Source organism: Salmo salar, chromosome ssa25 (genome assembly GCF_905237065.1).
Source record: "Salmo salar chromosome ssa25, Ssal_v3.1, whole genome shotgun sequence".
Lineage (NCBI taxonomy): Eukaryota > Metazoa > Chordata > Actinopteri > Salmoniformes > Salmonidae > Salmo > Salmo salar.
In genome coordinates, this window is record NC_059466.1 from 23,160,427 (window position 1) to 23,179,112 (window position 18,686).

At 39.8% G+C, this 18,686-nt stretch overlaps 1 protein-coding gene across 1 annotated transcript; it reads left to right on the top strand.

The window, feature by feature from the left end:
• Positions 1 to 4,586: 4,586 nt before the first annotated feature.
• On the top strand, positions 4,587 to 16,187 carry LOC106586427 (sterile alpha motif domain-containing protein 9-like). Its single transcript, XM_014173699.2, has 4 exons — positions 4,587 to 4,929; positions 6,441 to 6,503; positions 6,609 to 6,679; positions 11,344 to 16,187. Exons 3-4 carry the CDS (start codon positions 6,674 to 6,676, stop codon positions 15,883 to 15,885), a joined length of 4,548 nt encoding a protein of 1,515 aa, XP_014029174.2. The 5' UTR covers positions 4,587 to 4,929; positions 6,441 to 6,503; positions 6,609 to 6,673; the 3' UTR covers positions 15,886 to 16,187.
• Positions 16,188 to 18,686: the final 2,499 nt, after the last annotated feature.

Below are 18,686 nucleotides of genomic sequence, written 5' to 3' on the forward strand. Positions count from 1 at the left end.
CATCAGACTGTTAAACAGCCATCACTAACACAGAGAGGCTGCTGCCTACATACAGACTTGAAATCATTGGCCACTTTAATAAATGGATCACTAGTCACTTTTAATAATGTTTACATATCTTGCATTACTTATCTCATATGTATATACTGTATTTTATACCATCTGTCGCTCTGTCATTGCTCATCCATATATTTATATGTATCTATTCTTATTCCATTCCTTTACTTAGATTTGTGTGTATTAGGTAGTTGTTGTGGAATTGTTAGATTACATGTTAGATATTGCTGCACTGTCGGAACTAGAAGCACAAGCATTTTGCTACACTCGCGATAACATCTGCTAACCATGTGTATGTGACCAATAACATTTGATTTGATTTATGTAGGTACCGTGGGATTCAAACCTTCTCAAACAGCCTAATTCATACTCTTATAGGAGGTGCTAACAACAATAATGTGATTTATACTGCATACAAGTTAAAGTATTGGATTATTGACACATCACACTAATCCCGTTCCACTACCGTTTCAAGCTTCTTTTAAATTATAGGAACGCAAGCCTAGATTTCCTGTATACTTACAAGACCATCATGCCACTGTAGTAATGTGGTGCCTGACTGTATTTCCTTGGGTCAGTAGGGGCCCATCATAACAGGTGGTGGTGTGTTGGGAGACTGACACTCATATATAGAGGTCTATAGAGGCTCTCTGCATTCCTGATTTTTGTAACTGTTTGCTTCTGTGTAATATTGACATAAGTGCAGAAACACTTGTTTTGCACACGTGGTCCTGTTTTATCAAAATGCTGTGCTAATCAATGGGCAGTTCATTACCTCTGTGAAATGAACATGTACACTGAACAAAAATATAAACGCAACATGTAATGTTTTGGTTCCATGTTTCATGAGCTGAAATAAAATATCCCAGAAATTTTACATATGCACAAAAAGCTTATTTCTCTCAAATGTTGTGCACAAATTTGTTTACATCCCTCTTAGTGAGCATTTTTCCTTTGCCAAGATAATCCATCCACCTGACAGGTGTGGCATATCAAGAAGCTGATTAAACAGCATGATCATTTCACAGGTGCACCTTGTGCTGGCAACAAACGGCCACTCTGTGCAGTTTTGTCACATGACTACATTAAAAGATACAGTAGGCTACATAGGCCTATATATTTAAATCATATTGAAATCAATTTCATGTTCAATAAATGTAGATTTATTTTGCTAATTGTAGGCTATTGTATCTAATTTTTGCCTCAATTTCATGATGTGTAGGCCTAACAACATGTGCTCAATGATGTGCCAAATATTTGATTTAGTGCATAGCCTAAGCATTAGAATAATCTGCCTCAATATTTGCAGCCATAGATGATCATTTATTTCTAGGAGCTGATCCGTCGTATCTAATGTTAAGGTAAGATTTGAATGGAGAACACTGATCTGAGAGCAGTGCTGCCTTTCTTTGGATCCTATCAGTATCGACACATGCTTTAAAGACGCACTCATTGAACGATCTCTGTACGTGGTGTTTTGAGAAACGTGAGTTCTTCGACCGTTATAGAAACAATGAATCATTAAAATCGTCTGCACATCTATCACTCCAGTGTTTAATTGCTAAATTGTAATTACCACTACGGCCTATTTATTGCCTTACCTCCCTAATCTTACCTCATTTGCACACACTGTATATAGATGTTTTTCTATTGTGTTATTGACTGTATGTTTGTTTATTCCATGTATAACTCTGTGTTGTTGTTTGTGGCGCACTGCTCTGCTTTATCTTGGCCAGGTCGCCGTTGTAAATGAGAACTTGTTCTCAACTGGCCTACCTGGTTAAATAAAGGTGAAATAAAAAACACTTGTAAGCGTTCCATCGCTATTGGGAAAACGTGCCCTGGCTATTACGTCATAGACATGGCTATTTGCATTTATGCAAAACATATGGATTCTCCCTTTAAAGAGGGGAGGGGGGTGAAGTTTTGTTTCTGCTGAAATGCTCTGAATTTGTAAGGAGGAAACTGAGGATACTGAGGAAAGGGACTGCCCAGAGGAGACAGACAGCGAAGCCCACCCCGCGCGCAGTTTCAGTATAATGTAACACATCATCTTTTAAAATACCTATTTTAACTAAGTCTTTGAAAATCTTTTGTATTTCTATATTAGTGTTGCATTGAATTTGTGCACAACAATTTCTTATTGTTTTACACTAATTCAGTTAAATCAGATGTTTGCCATCAGACTGTCTTCTCCATGAGTTTAGCTATTTGTATGTCTTCTGTATCCTTCCAGATCTTTCTCCTCCTTTTGACAAAATCTATTCAGCACTGACTAGTATAAACCTAATTTTGCTTACTGGGTTCAGATCTTTGGGAACACACTGAAAAGTAACTTGACACTGTCAGTAAACTCAAATTTGGATTAAAATGGCATGAAGCCAGCTACAGTGTCTAGCCAGTTTGACTGTAAAAAATCTGGTTTAGTGGTGTGGTTCTCGATAACGGCTGGACAGATCATAACGAGAGGAGGGGAGTGTGTTGTGTACCTCCAAGTTAATTTTCACATTTTCATCGACATTGGTGTTTTATTGGCTTACTGTAGATATGATGGTAGGGAGATTTTAATATAGAGCTTCAACCAATGCCAAATGACTAAAATGATGGCATGTGTTATAAACAAAAGAATCTCAATGCATTTAATATAGATTAGATTTACAACAAACTGCAGGTCCAACTACTAAAACCACAAGTCAGGGTGCACTTGTATAACACAGGAGTTGTGAAAGAGTAGGTGGATGGTCTAAGGCAGTGGTGGGCAAATGTTGGCCCCCTTTTGTAGGCCAGTGGACCAATTGCGGAAAAAATAGTTTTTTGTTTTATGTTAGATGGGGGGGGGTTATGTTAGGAACTCAGTCAGGGTCTCACCTACTGGTTGAGAGTTAGAATAATAGAATACACAAGGTGCAATTTTGAAATTTGGTTGTGCATCAGCATTCACTCAATTGCCCATGTCAGCATTTTTGTTTTTAGATTGGTAAATTAGTCTACCGGCCAGCTATCTAACCTTGTAGTAAGCATGGTTGAATTACCGACCGGGGTGAGGCGCATTGATAATCTGCTATCATAATAAAAACTGCAAACATTTGATGCCACCCTATGACAAAATGTGTAGAATTTGCTGGAAATTAGCTGTAAAACCGTACATTTTTCTCTCCGCCCCATGGCAAAATTTGTAGAATTGCCGGAAATGAACTTTAAAACAAAAAATAAATGTTGCTCGCAAAGTAGGTGGGGGGTCTGTTATGCAGACCCACGAGCCACTGCGACCCCTCATGGTGAGTTCTGTTTTTCAGTGGCCCCCACCCCCATCAAAGATGCCCATCCCTGGTCTAAGGGCACTCATTAGGTATCGTGATGTTGACTATTCACTGTTTTCTTCACCCCTGACACAACCTCCCAGTTCCTCGGTAGCAGTGAGGTCAGTCTGGTCACAAGGGGTACAGAGAGAGGGAGTACCAGAACCAGACAACTTGGTAACAATGCCACTTTGTGTAGGACCGGCCAGCGTTTCTCAACCTTTTCCGTTCCGGGGTCCACCAAAACACTATCAAAAGCTCTTGAGGACCACCATAAAATATCTAGTCTGTCAAATTTACTCCATTTTATTAGTGAATGTGACAGATTAAAGGCTTACTATTATTATTGTAATAAACATTTTGCATTGTGAAAAACAATGTAAAATTGCTTATACCATTTAATACTCCTAGCTGTTTTTACATTTTTTTTTATATAAATTCGCTGGGCTACAGTAACAATTTGTACTTGATGATCCATTTACACTACTCATTGGTGTTTTACATTACGTGTATGAAGTATTTATAACGTTATCACCATAGAATTACATACAGAGTAAATTATAGGATCTATGGTTATTACAGAGTATTCCAGGACTGCATTTGTAGTCGCAAAACCTAGTTCAAATTACTCATACGATCAGGTTTAATGGTATGTTATTGAGCAGCATACAGTAGGCTGTCCTCTCACCAACTTCCCCAACTTGTTTTTCAGCTTCGTCCTGCATGCCTGTCCTGTAGCTGGTTAGGATCCTGTGGCCAGGGTAGGAGGACTAAGAATGATCCACAATAATGGTCTGAGCTTTCAGCTTCAAGGTTGTAGGCTATGTTTGCTGGGTTTGTCTGCATTTGAATACATTTCAAGTAGATCCCTACTCTGGATTTCCATATCATTTGTGTAGAGAAAAGGGATAGGGCACAGTACACCTTTCAAGTGTATTATTCTTATGTATGGGATAGGCATGGTATACATTGTCAACAAAATGCTTACTTGCAGGTTCCTTCTCGACAATACAACAACAATAAGAAATAGTCAAAAATAACAATATTAACTTAAAGTACAGGTCTACATCATGGACATATCCTCTCCTTCAACTCAGCAGCACAGATGAAAAAGAGAAGACAGAGAGAGGGCCACTTCGGACTATTGGGATAAACCCCAAGTGAAGTTTCGTTTCAGCTGAAATGCCCGGAATGTTTAAGGAGGAAACTGAGGAAAGGGATTTTCCAGAGAAGACAGCTAAAGCCCACACCCGCACGCAGTTCCAGTATTACACATAATCGTTTAAAATAACTATTTAAACAAAGTCTTTGAAAATCGTTCAGATTTCTATAATAGTGTTACATTGAATTTGTCAACAACAACTTCATATTGTTTTACACTAATTCAGTGAAGTCAGATGTTTGCCATCAGACCGCCCTCTCCGTGATTTTATTTGTGTCTTCTGCATCCTTCCAGATCTTTCTCCTCCTTTCGACAAAATCTTTTCAGCACCGGACCATCGTTTCTTCTCACCACAAAGACCAGCAAACTATGTAATGTTGAAAGCTGTCATCAAAGCTATAATCATGAGTGGTAAGTTTGCATTACGTTTTACATTATAATAAAGCATCCAATATAATTATAATTTACATAAAATATGTTTTATGTTCAGTCTGATATCAGTCAAAAGTTTGGACACACCTACTCATTCAAGGGTTTTTCTTGATTTTTTTACTATTTTCTACATTGTAGAATAATAATGAAGACATCTAAACTATTAAATAACACATATGGGGAATACAACTTTTCCAGAAGAGTCAGACAGCTAAAGTCCACCCCCGCATGCCATTTTTTTCAGTATAACACATACTCATTTAAGATACCTATTTCAACTAAGTCTTTGAAAATATGTAATATTTCTGTACTAGTGTTCAATTTAATTGGTTTGCAAAGATTTGCTATTGTTTTACGCTATAATTAAGCAAAGTCAAAAGCTTGACAAATAGCCTACAGACCGCCCTCCCCATCTTCCGCAATTTTAGGTTTATTCTCTTTTCGACTTAATCTAACTCTTTCCACACCGACCATCGTTTCTGTTTACCAGTGAGAACGGCAAACTATTTCATGTTGCTGTCAGGAAAGCTATAATAATGAAACTTTGCGGTTTAACGTAACGTTATAGGCTACATAGACAACGTTTTATATTATAAAATATGTTCAGTCTGAAGTATTGAACACCTCTCGCAGTTATGCTATACATTATCCGGATATTACATACATTTCTATAGTTAATGCCATTAAAACGCCTATTTGAACCGATTTTCGTGCATTATAAAAATCAATGACATGATGCATATTATTAAACTTGAGAAGCCTAACATATAAAGCCTAAACTATAATAAAAGTGGTGGCCTACACTACTTTTTAAATAATTAAAGCCTCAACACTCTTAGTTAAATAATTAACGCTTCAACACTCTTAGTTCGTGTTTCAGCCAAGATGCAGCCCTGCCACACTTGCTATAAAAGTGAGAAATGGGTCTGGAGAAATGTAACCACTCTCAAATTGATAGATAGAGCTGGTATGGATGCAATGATTGACAGCCCATGAGATCAACATGTTTACACATATTTTGAACAAGAAGGCAGTTTGTTTACATGGGCCTAAATTATATATTTTAAGAATCAATTAATCTTAATTGAAATGACTACTGAACAGCAGTTAAGATTGTATTTCTGTTACATGGTATTTACTTGGTACTTAGAAATGACATGGTAAAAGTAATGCATTTTTTAAATCAGATGTACATTTGCGGTTTTGTCTGTTCTCTCCTGCACCACCTGATTTTCACAACCACATCTTGCCTTATACAGAGTGGCTGCTATAGTAGGCATTCAGAGACTGAATCCAAACTGAATTGCTTCATTTCACTTTTGTTTCACTTCATGATTTAATATATGAATTGAACTGGTTGTGTCTGTAATGAGGGGCATTTAAGCGATTGGATCAGCGAGTGCGCCACACCTTGGTTACAATGTTTGTGGTGGTATCTTTAGACAGTTTCACAGTAATATAATCTACCCCTCCTGGTTTTATGTTTACAGCATGTTGCAGCAACACAGCAGCACAGCAGTTATGCAGAAATGGTGAAGACAGAAAACAAAGTGGTAAATCACGGTTTTTGTTTAATGGTATTTCTCTCTGGCTTATTCAATGGGTGACTGACTGTATTGCATTTCATGTGCTGAACTATTTTTCAATTTTTCCATCAGTTTGACTGAGAAACCAGTTCAGTGACAAGGATCCAAAGGATTTCAGTAAGGCTGAACAAGTCCAAATGGAGGTATTTAATATCTAATTCATAACAAGAATAAGAATAATATTTACTGTACCAGTTTAACTTTTTTCTGCTTACTACATGATTTCATATGTGTTATTTCATAGTTATGATGTCATCACTATTATTCTACAATGTTGAAAATAGTAAAAATAAAGAAAAAACCTTGAATGAGTATATACACTACTGTTCAAAAGTTTGGGGTCACTTAGAAATGTCCTTGTTTTTTAAAGAAAAGCTATTTTTTTGTCCTTTTAAAATCACATCAAATTGACCAGAAATACAGTGTAGAACTGTTTAATGTTGTAAATGACTATTGTAGCTGGAAACTGCAGATTTTTAATGGAATATCTACATAGGCATACAGAGGCCCATTTATCAGCAACCATCACTCCTGAGTTCCAATGGCACGTTGTGTTAGCTAATCCAAGTTTATCATTTTAAAAGGCTAATTGATCATTAGAAAACCCTTTTGCAATTATGTTAGCACAGCTGAAAACTGTTGTCCTGATAAAATAAGCAATAAAATTGGCCTTTGTGGGTTTGATTACAGGCTCAAAATGGCCAGAAACAATGTACTTTCTTCTGAAACTCGTCAGTCTATTATTGTTCTGAGAAATGAAGGCTATTGTGTCCGTGAAATTGGCAAGAAACTGAAGATCTCGTACAACGCTGTGAACTACTCCCTTCACAGAACAGCGCAAACTGGCTTTAACCAGAATAGAAATAGGAGTGGGAGGCCCCGGTGCCCAACTGAGCAAGAGGACAAGTACATTAGAGAGTCTAGTTTGAGAAACAGATGCCTCACAAGTCCTCAACTGGTAGCTTCATTAAATAGTACCCGCAAAACACCAGTCTCAACGTCAACAGTGAAGAGGAGACTCCGGGATTCTGGCCTTCTAGGCAGAGTTCCTCTGTCCAGTGTCTGTGTTCTTTTGCCCATCTTAATCTTTTCTTTTTATGGGCCAGTCTGAGATATGGCTTTTTCTTTGCAACACTGCCAACAAGGCCAGCATCTCGGAGTCGCCTCTTCACAGTTGACATTGAAACTGGTGTTTTGCGGATACTATTTAATGAAGATACCAGTTGAGGACTTGTGAGGCATCTGCTTTTTTTTGCTTATCTTTCAAAAACAAGGAAATGTCTATGTGTGTGTGTGTGTGTATAAACTCAGCAAAAAAATAAACATCCTCTCAATGTCAACTGCGTTTATTTTCAGCATACAAATATTTACACATGTTAAGTATGAACATAAGTTTCAACAACTGAGACATAACCACAGACATGTGACTAACAGAAATGGAATAATGTGTCCCTGAACAAAGGGGGGGTCAAAATCAAAAGTAACAGTCAGTATCTGGTGTGGCTACCAGCTGCATTAAGTACTGCAGTGCATTTCCTCCTCATGGACTGCACCAGATTTGCCAGTTCTTGCTGTGAGATGTTACCCCACTCTTCCACCAAGGCACCTGCAAGTTCCCGGACATTTCTGCGGGAATGGCCCTAGCCCTCACCCTCCGATCCAACAGGTCCCAGACGTGCTCAATGGGATTGAGATCCGGGCTCTTCGCTGGCCATGGCAGAACACTGACATTCCTGTCTTGCAGGAAATCACGCACAGAACGAGCAGTATGGCTGGTGGCATTGTCATGCTGGAGGGTCATGTCAGGATGAGCCTGCAGAAAGGGTACCACATGAGGGAGGAGGATGTCTTCCCTGTAACGCACAGCGTTGAGATTGCCTGCAATGACAACAAGCTCAGTCCGATGATGCTGTGACACACCGCCCCAAACCATGATGGACCCTCCACCTTCAAATCGATCCTGCTCCAGAGTACAGGCTTCGGTGTAACGCTCATTCCTTCGACGATAAACGCGAATCCGACCATCACCCCTGGTGAGACAAAACCGCGACTCGTCAGTGAAGAGCACTTTTTGCCAGTCCTGTCTGGTCCAGCGACGGTGGGTTTGTGCCCATAGGTGACGTCGTTGCCGGTGATGTCTGGTGAGGACCTGCCTTACAACAGGCCTACAAGCCCTCAGTCCAGCCTCTCTCAGCCTTTTGCGGACAGTCTGAGCACTGATGGAGGTATTGTGCATTCCTGGTGTAACTCGGGCAGTTGTTGTTGCCATCCTGTACCTGTCCCGCAGGTGTGATGTTCGGATGTACCGATCATGTGCAGGTGTTGTTACACGTGGTCTGCCACTGCGAGGACGATCAGCTGTCCGTCCTGTCTCCCTGTAGCGCTGTCTTAGGCGTCTGACAGTATGGACATTGCAATTTATTGCCCTGGTCACATCTGCAGTCCTCATGCCTCTTTGCAGCATGCCTAAGGCACGTACACGCAGATGAGCAGGGACCCTGGGCATATTTCTTCTGGTGTTTTTCAGAGTCCATAGAAAGGCCTCTTTAGTGTCCTAGGTTTTCATAACTGTGACCTTAATTGCCTACCGTCTGTAAGCTGTTAGTGTCTTAACGACCGTTCCACAGGTGCATGTTCATTAATTGTTTATGGTTCATTGAACAAGCATGGGAAACGGTGTTTAAACCCTTTACAATTAAGATCTGTGAAGTTATTTGAATTTTTACAAATTGTCTTTGAAAGACAGGGTCCTGAAAAAGGGACGTTTCTTTTTTTGATGAGTGTATATATATATATATAATCTCAAATAAAATATATACAGTTGAAGTCGAAAGTTTACATAAACTTAGGTTGGAGTCATTAAAACTCGTTTTTCAACCACTCCACAAATTTCTTGTTAACAAAGTATAGGTTTGGCAAGTTGGTTAGGACATCTACTTTGTGCATGACACAAGTTATTTTTCCAACAATTGTTTACAGACAGATTATTTCACTTATAATTTACAGTATCACAATTCCAGTGGGTCAGAAGTTTACATTCACTAAGTTGACTGTGCCTTTAACCAGCTTGGAAAATTCCAGAAAATGATGTCATGGCTTTAGAAGCATCTGATAGGCTAATTGACATCATTTGAGTCAATTGGAGGTGTACCTTTGGATGTATTTTAAGGCCTACCTTCAAACTCAGTGTCTCTTTGCTTTACATCATGGGAAAATCAAAAGAAATCAGCCAAGAACTCAGAAAATAATTGTAGACCTCCACAAGTCTGGTTCATCCTTGCGAGCAATTTCCAAACGCCTGAAGGTACCACATTCATCTGTACAAACAATAGTACGCAAGTATGAACACCATGGGACCACACAGCCGTCATACCGTTCAGGAAGGATATGCGTTCTGTCTCTTAGAGATGAACGTACTTTGGTGCGAGAAGTGCAATTCAATCCCAGAACAATAGCAGAGGACCTTGTGAAGATGCTGGAGGAAACAGTAAAGTATCTATATCCACAGTTAAACAAGTCCTATATCGACATAACCTGAAAGGCCGCTCAGCAAGGAAGAAGCCACTGCTCCAAAACCACCATAAAAAAGCCAGACTATGGTTTACAACTGCACATGGGGACAAAGATCGTACTTTTTGGAGAAATGTCCTCTAGTCTGATGAAACAAAAATAGAACTGTTTGGCCATAATGACCATCGTTATGTTAGGAGGAAAAAGGGGGAGGCTTGTAAGCCGAAGAATACCATCCCAACCGTGAAGCACGGGGGTGGCAGCATCATGTTGTGGGGGTGCTTTGCTGCGGGGGGACTAGTGTACTTCACAAAATAGATGGCATCATGAGGGAGGAAATTATGTGGATATATTGTAGCAACATCTCAAGACATCAGTCAGGAAGTTAAAGCTTGGTCGCAAATAGGTCTTCCAAATGGACAATGACCCCAAGCATACTTCAAAGTTGTGGCAAAATGGGTTACGGGGCAAGCTTAAGCCAAAATGGCTTAAGGCCAAATGGCTTAAGGGCAAGCCCTGACCTCAATCCTATAGAACATTTGTGACCAGAACTGAAAAAGCGTGTGCGAGCAAGGAGGCCTACAAACCTGACTCACTTACACCAGCTCTGTCAATAGGAATGGGCCAAAATTCCCCCAACTTATTGTGGGAAGCTTGTGGAAGGCTACCCGAAACGTTTGACCCAAGTTAAACAATTTAAAGGCAATGCTACCAAATACTAATTGAGTGTATGTAAACTTCTGACCCACTGGGAATGTGATGAAAGAAATAGAAGCTGAAATAAATCATTCTCTCTATTACTGACCTAAGACAGGGAATGTTTACTAGGATTAAATGTCACGAATTGTGAAAAACTGAGTTTAAATGTATTTGGCTAAGGTGTATGTAAACTTCCGACTTCAACTGTATATTTACACTACCGGTCAAAAGTTTGAGAACACCTACTCATTCAAGGGTTTGTATTTATTTTACTATGTTCTACATTGTAGAATAATAGTGAAGACATCACAACTATGAAATAACACGTATGGAATCATGTAGTAACCAAAAAAGTGTTAAAGTGTATAAAATATATTTTATATTTGAGATTCATCAAATAGCCACCCTTTGCCTTAATGACAGCTTTGCCCACTCATTACAGTAGTATACACATCTGTTATGTATGGCTTGTGGGGAGAACTGAATATGCGCTAAAACACCAACAAATGTTGAGTAAACCTGCTCAATTGTGAACGATTTTGTTGTTAACATCTATACGGCTTATGAATTTCAATCAAACCAGCCTATTTTTTTTCAGAATGAAGAGGAAGGCAAACCAACTGACCTGCCAGATGAGATTAAGGATTGGAATAAACATCACGTGAAACAATGGGCTCTCAACGAGGCTTGTGTGGATGGTGAATTTGCAGATATCTTGTTTCAGCAGAACATTAATGGGCCTAGTCTTTTACTTTTAGAAAAATCTGATTTACTAGGGGTGGGTGTCACACTGGGGCCTGCAAAGTTGATCATTCATAAGAGGGATGAACATTTGAAATTTAAGAAAGAGCAGTTGAGTAGCCCAACAACAAATCAGTCTGGGAGACCGTGCAAGCCGTACCCTTTTCATCGACACCATGATGCCTGCAGATACAAGGTGAACAGCGTTCTTGATGTAACAGAATCAGGTGCATCAGACTATATTGAACCCTGTCATGAATATAAAGCATACATCCATATGTCAGAGGCAGCTGTGGAGAGCAAAATGAACAAGTTCACTGAAGAGGTTATTCGATTTGCAGCAGCCTGCATGAATAGCCGCACTAATGGCACCATACATTTTGGAGTTGGTGACAAGCCAGACTTTGTTCATGGACAAGTTTTGGGAGTTAGCGTAATGGACAAAGAGGCATATGTCAATGCTCTACCAAAAGCCATTGAGGGTAATTTTGAATATAAACATATCCAGACAGCCAAGATGTGCATCAAACCACCTCGATTTGTTGAGGTTCTCAATCCTGATATGACATCATCAGAGAAATATGTGATAGAAGTGGACATCGTGCCAGACTTTGTGATCTGTCAAGAGAACATCTATCACGTTTTCAGCTTGAAGACAAGGAAATTAAAGAGGAAGTCCAAAAACAAAGAAACAGAGAAAGAAGAGAAAAAACGATTCTTCATTCGTGATCACAGCAGCAGCAGGGATCTCCTTGCACTAACCACTTCTGCCAAGCGTAAGGAAGAATACAATAGGTTTGTCGACAATGTGTCACAGCTGTCACAGCTAAGAAAACAAGCAGAGGAAAATCGCCTTAGTGTGGTTAAAAGTAGTGTCCAGGGCTCCAGACTAAGTGAAATGATAACAGGTGGATCCCAATCCTTAGACAAGTCCCACTTCGAGCGGTATTTGATAGTGACCAACAAATCACATTTAGTTCATTTGGAATCCCTGGGATTTATTCCTGAACTGAACCCAACTGCTGTTTTGGACTTTGACCCTGAGTCGACAAAACATGGATTGATGAAGCACTTTGAAGACCAGAGTACAATAAATGTCCACTTGCCAGTACAATATAAAATCACAGAGGCTGTCGAAGACATTGCTAGCAAGCTAAAACTGACTCGAAACACCAGCTGGATCCTCTGCAATGGGGGTATCGAAAAAGAGATACCTTCAGATGTAGATGAATGGTTAATAGAGAAAGGAGCGTCTGTACGAAATGTGATTTCATTCCTTTGCCGGAAAGATGTGCTACCACACAAGAGATTCCTGGTTATTTTCATATTGCTGTCTACTGTGAGTGAGAACATGGACCCTCTACTTGAGACATTCAGCACATTCTGGCAGGAGCTCAGAGGAACAGAGCAAATACTTTGCATCTGTGAAAATGAAGAAGCATTCACCTGCTGGAGGGACCTGATTAAATCCCGCTATGGATTAGACATTAAAACAAGATCAATCTATGAGCTCAGTTTTGCTGAGGTTAACGGCACCGTCCTCAGCCTGTGGTCAGACAACCGGAAATCCAGCCGTTTCCTACCCTGTGGAGGAGGCAGCAAAGTGATGTTAAAAAAGAAAGAAGAGGGCAGCCTGGACATCCTGAATATTCTGTGTGTGAATCAGTGTGAGGGAGGAAATGAAGATAAGGCCCTCATACAGGAGAAGTTCTACAAAGGAGGAAAGGTGTCATGGTGGAACTTCTATTTCTCTGAGCAGCCAGGATCCATGCCATTCATCAAACGGGACAAGTTCGACTTCATCATGAACACTGTCCTACCAGCTTTGAGCTCTTTGAAAAAAGCTTGTGTGACCTTCAAACTTTTGCATGTCCCAGGATGTGGTGGAACTACACTAGCCATGCATATATTATGGGCACTGAAAGACAAGTTCCGTTGTGCTGTTCTGAGGGACAGAACCGCTGATCATGTTGTTGTTGCCGAGCAGGTGGTCAAGCTACTGATGTATGAGACAACAGAACAATCGTCCCGGATTCCTGTGTTGCTCATGCTAGATGACTTTGAGGAGATGGATGACGCATATGATTTGCAGCAGCTCATTGAGAAGGAATGTGTCAAGAAGGACATTGGATCTAGGTCCCCGCAGGTCATTCTACTCAATTGCATGAGGGCTGAGTCTTGGGAGAAGACTGAATCAACTGAAGACACTGTGTTCATTGGCAATAACCTCTCTGAATTGGAGCAGAGGCAGTTTGAGAAAAAACTGGAGGAGATTGAGAAGACCTACAAGAATGCAGACACATTCTACGCTTTCATGATCATGAAGAAGAACTTTTCACCCGAGTATATACAGGGTGTGGCTCGAAACACCCTAAAGAGCTTCAACATGAATCACAAACATGCACAACTCATTGCTGTTCTGGTCTTGTTGAATGTCTACTGCAAGGGTGCAACACTCTCAGTCTCTCTCTGTGAAGAGTTTCTTGGCCTCCAGACCAAGCCACATAGTGGATCCGCCGATGTTAAGGTTGGATTTGGGAAGTTTTCCACTCTAGTGACCTGCTGCACAGAGGAGGCTAAGGTTGTATTCGAGGCAGTGAGAATGATCCACTCAAGCATGGCCGTGCACTGTTTGAAGGAGCTTACAACCACATACAGTGTAACCAAAGCTGAGATCACTGATCTACTGCTCAACACAGACATGCTTTATGAGTGCATACAGGGCAAAGATAAACTCATGAAGGATGTTCACACCATGTTAGTGAAAAGACATCACTCAGTCAAGGGTGAAGATTCTCAGTTTTCACCTCTCATCCAGGATATTGCAAAGGAAACACCAGGTGTTGAAGAAAATGTGCTATTCAATGCAGCCAAGCGCTTTGAAAAAGATGCTGTCATCTCTCAGCTTCTTGCCAGATACCAATACCTGAAGAAAAGGGATTTCAGGGAGGCAAAGGCCTGGGCAAAGAAAGCGAAAGATCTTTCCAGAGATAACTCCTACATTTCTGACACATCTGCACAAGTGATCAAGCATGAGCTAAAGAGTGCAATACAAAGTGACAAAGATCCCATGAAGCCTGAAAAGCTCAAAGGCTATCTTAGAATGGCCCAGTCAGCAACAGAGGCCTTCAGGGATACACAGGAAATTGCAAAGAAGGAGGCTACTCTGAGAGTACAAAACAAGAGAGACAACAGCCCTTTCAACACTGCAGGTTGCCTTGGAGAAATCCAGGTTGCGGTCATCATCATCGAAATACTGGAAAAATGTCCAGTGTTTTCTTTAGGCAATGTCCGTCATGACATTCTGAGTGAAGTTCTCTCTGGCAGATTTACAATCCAAGATGTTGCGAGGAAAGATTCCAGACATCACAAACATGCCTTGTATTACGACATTCTCCGTGAATTTGAAGATCTTCTGTACAACCTCAGACATCGCATGAAGAGGCATTTTGATTTTCTTGACAGCTTTCATGTCAATTTGGGTTCCAGATTCACCCTGAAAGACAGTCGAGAGGAAAGAACTCGACAGGAGCTCTTCCGATGCTTTCAGCTATACAGTGACCTCTTTTGCATGATGGATTCCACAGAATTGATTAAAAACAAGAACCTGAGCATCATGCTCCAAATTCACAAGGCAAGGCAATTTTTGGAGATGAGAAAAGCTGATACTTACTCTGGGATTCTAAATTGTCTCTCTAATGGTACCCAACCTGACATGATGGTAAAGACAGTCCGGCAGTATGACTTCATTCTGAGTAAAAATCCTAAAAGTAGTGTTAGAGAAAATGTCAATTTCATCTATGCCAATGTTGTGCTAAGCTGTGTCAAACCTGAATCTCAACAACTTCACCCGTATCAGACCCTCATTGATATTCTTTGCCAAATTCTTGAAGGCCAAATCCCGTATGGAGAAACCTTGGCATTGCACTTCATTGCTGTAGCTCTGTTGTGGCCACAACAGATCTTTCTGTCACAAACTGAAGAGTCTCAGAAGTTTGGAAGCTATGTGTCACAGATTAGGACATCATTCTGTAACGAGATGAAATCTGTGTTGAATGGAAAGTCGCCTGTTGTCCATTTCTTTTTGGGGAAGAAACAGGGCTATGACCGTCTTATCCACCTTGGAGAACTTGAGAGGTGTGTAAGCCCACAAGAAAACTTTGCTTCGCTCTGGGAAAATGGCAAAATATGGAAGCACGAGACGGTCAAGGAGCTCCTTTGCAGGGTGACAGGATGGGTACAAAGAAAATTAATTAGGACAGATACCTGGAGCACAGGCTCAAAGATTGAAGTCATTCCAATGTTCAAAAGCCAGCTTTGTGGAAAATTGGAGGGAGACAAAGTGTCTTTTGTCATTGGTTTCTCAATGAAGGGCCCACTGGCTTACGACATATATTGAACATCCAGAACAACATAACTGATGCAATCCCGGCTGAGTCTTAAAAATTGGTTCAACATTGAATCCTATTATAAACCTACTGTTATTATTAACTAACACTCACACTTTACCCCCCCCTTTTAGATCTGACTTTGCTGATAACTACTTTGAGGAAAATTTTACTGACTGTGATATGTGGTTGTCTCATCTAGCTATTTTAAGATCAATGTATTAATTGTGTCTGCTACATGACTAAAATGTACACTACCGGTCAAAAGTTTTATAACACCTACTCATTCAAGGGTTTTTCTTTATTTTTACTACTTTCTACATTGTAAAATAATAGTGAAGACATCAAAACTCTGAAATAACACATATGGAATCATGTAGTAACCAAAAAAAGTATTAAACAAATCAAAATATATTTTATATTTGAGATTCTTCAAATAGCCACCCTTTGCCTTGATGACAGCTTTGCACACTCTTGGCATTCTCTCAACCAGCTTCATGAGGAATACTTTCCCAACAGTCTTGAAGGAGTTCCCACATATGCTGAGCACTTGTTGGTTGCTTTTCCTTCACTCTGCGGTCTGATGCAGCACTCCATCACTCTCCTTCTTGGTCAAATATCCCTTACACAGCCTGGAGGTATGTTGAGTCGTTGTCCTGTTGAAAAACAAATGATAGTCCCACTAAGCCCAAACCAGATGGGATGGCGTATCGGTGCAGAATGCTGTGGTAGGCATGCTGGTTAAGTGTGCCTTGAATTCTAAATAAATCACAGACGGAGTCATCAGCAAAGCACCCCTACACCATAACACCTCCTCCTCCATGCTTTACGGTGGGAAATGCACATGCGGAGATCATCTGTTCACCCACACCGCGTCTCACAAAGACACGGTGGTTGGAACCAAAAATATCCAATTTGGACCAAAGGACAAATTTACACTAGTCTAATGTCCATTGCTCATGTTTTTTGGCCCAAGCATGTCTCTTCTTATTATTAGTGTCCTTTAGTAGTGGTTTCTTTCAATTCGACCATGAAGGCCTGATTCACACAGTCTCCTCTGAACAGTTGATGTTGAGATGTGTCTGTTACTTGAACTCTGTGAAGCATTTATTTGGGCTGCAATTTCTGAGGCTGGTAACTCTAATGAACTTATCCTCTGCAGCAGAGGTAACTCTGGGTCTTCCTTTCCTATGGCGGTCCTCATGAGAGCCAGTTTCATGATAGTGCTTGATGGTTTTTGCGACTGCACTTGAAGAAACGTTCAAAGTTCTTGAAATTTCCCGTATTGACTGATCTTCATGTCTTAAAGTAATGATGAACTGTCGATTTCTTTGCTTATTTGAGCTGTTCTTGCCATAATATGGACGTGGTCTTTTACCAAATAGGGCTATCTTCTGTATACCACCCCTACCTTGTCACAACATAACTGATTGTCTCAAACTCATTAAGAGGAAAGAAATTCCACAAATTAGGCACACATGTTAATTGAAATGCATTTCAGGTGACTACCTCATGAAGCTGGTTGAGAGAATGCCAAGAGTGTGCAAAGCTGTCATCAAGGCGAAGGGTGGCTATTTGAAGAATCTCAAATATAAAATATATTTTGATTTTATTGAACACTTTTTTGGTTACTACATGATTCCATATGTGTTATTTCATAGTTTTGATGTCTTCACTATTATTCTACAATGTAGAAAATAGTAAAAATAAAGAAAAACCCTTGAATGAGTAGGTGTTCTAAATCTTTTCACCGGTAGTGTAAATATAAAATGTACTGTATACATTATCTAATCTGGGTTTTTGTCAGATTGTTGCAGTGTTATATCTCTAGCAAAGACTCCAGGATATATTTCTTTCAAGCACAATAATATTTGGGTTTAAAATTGAGTAAGGAAATTTTACCATTTACTATTACTACTACGGTATATGTGTTTCAATTTTATTTAACTGTTTCTACTGTTTTGCTGTTTTTCTTTGGTTTTACCATTTACTGTTAGTACTATATGCATTCCAATTTTGATTTACTGTTTGTACTGTGCTACTGTTTATATTTCCTTTTACAATTAGTTTTACCATTTAGTATATGCATTCCAATTTTATTTGACTGTTTTACTGTTTGTTTTTAAAGTGATATTGATATAATTGTTTGATGTTTATATGTGCAGTGCAGCTATCCAGTTAAACATTTTCATTCATGTGTTTATAAATGCACTGATGTTTGTAAAAAATATTATTTGTTAAAATAACTCCAAAGCACTCAATATCATAACCATGTAGTAAATACTCCAATCATGTTTCCTGAATAAAATTATATTTATTTGTTCTGTATTAAATGCCAAGATTATGGTGTGTTACAGCAATCATATAATCAGTAAGGTGACCATCACTGCCATAAAAAGGTGTCAAGTTCAGTGGAACACATGAAAAATAAAGGAGAGCCGCACACTAGGAGCTCAGATGCAAAAATGTAATGTCCAACGTTTCGACAGACAAGCTGTCTTCATCAGGGTATAATGACAAACACTGCGGGGTGACTAGTTTATATAGTGTCAAAAGACACACACAGGTGTCTGTAATCATGGCCGGGTGTGGCCTGATATCATTGGTTAATTCTCATATCTTAAAATGGCATACAAAAAACATACATGGATAGTGTACGATCATAGATACAAATTGTCTACATAAGCCTACAAACATTTACAATGGCAAAATCACAATAGTCACAAGAATGGCTTAAGATCAAAGTCTACGTTGAGACCGAAGGGAGCAAGGGTCTTTAAATTAAAGATCCAGACAGCCTCTCGTTTTAACA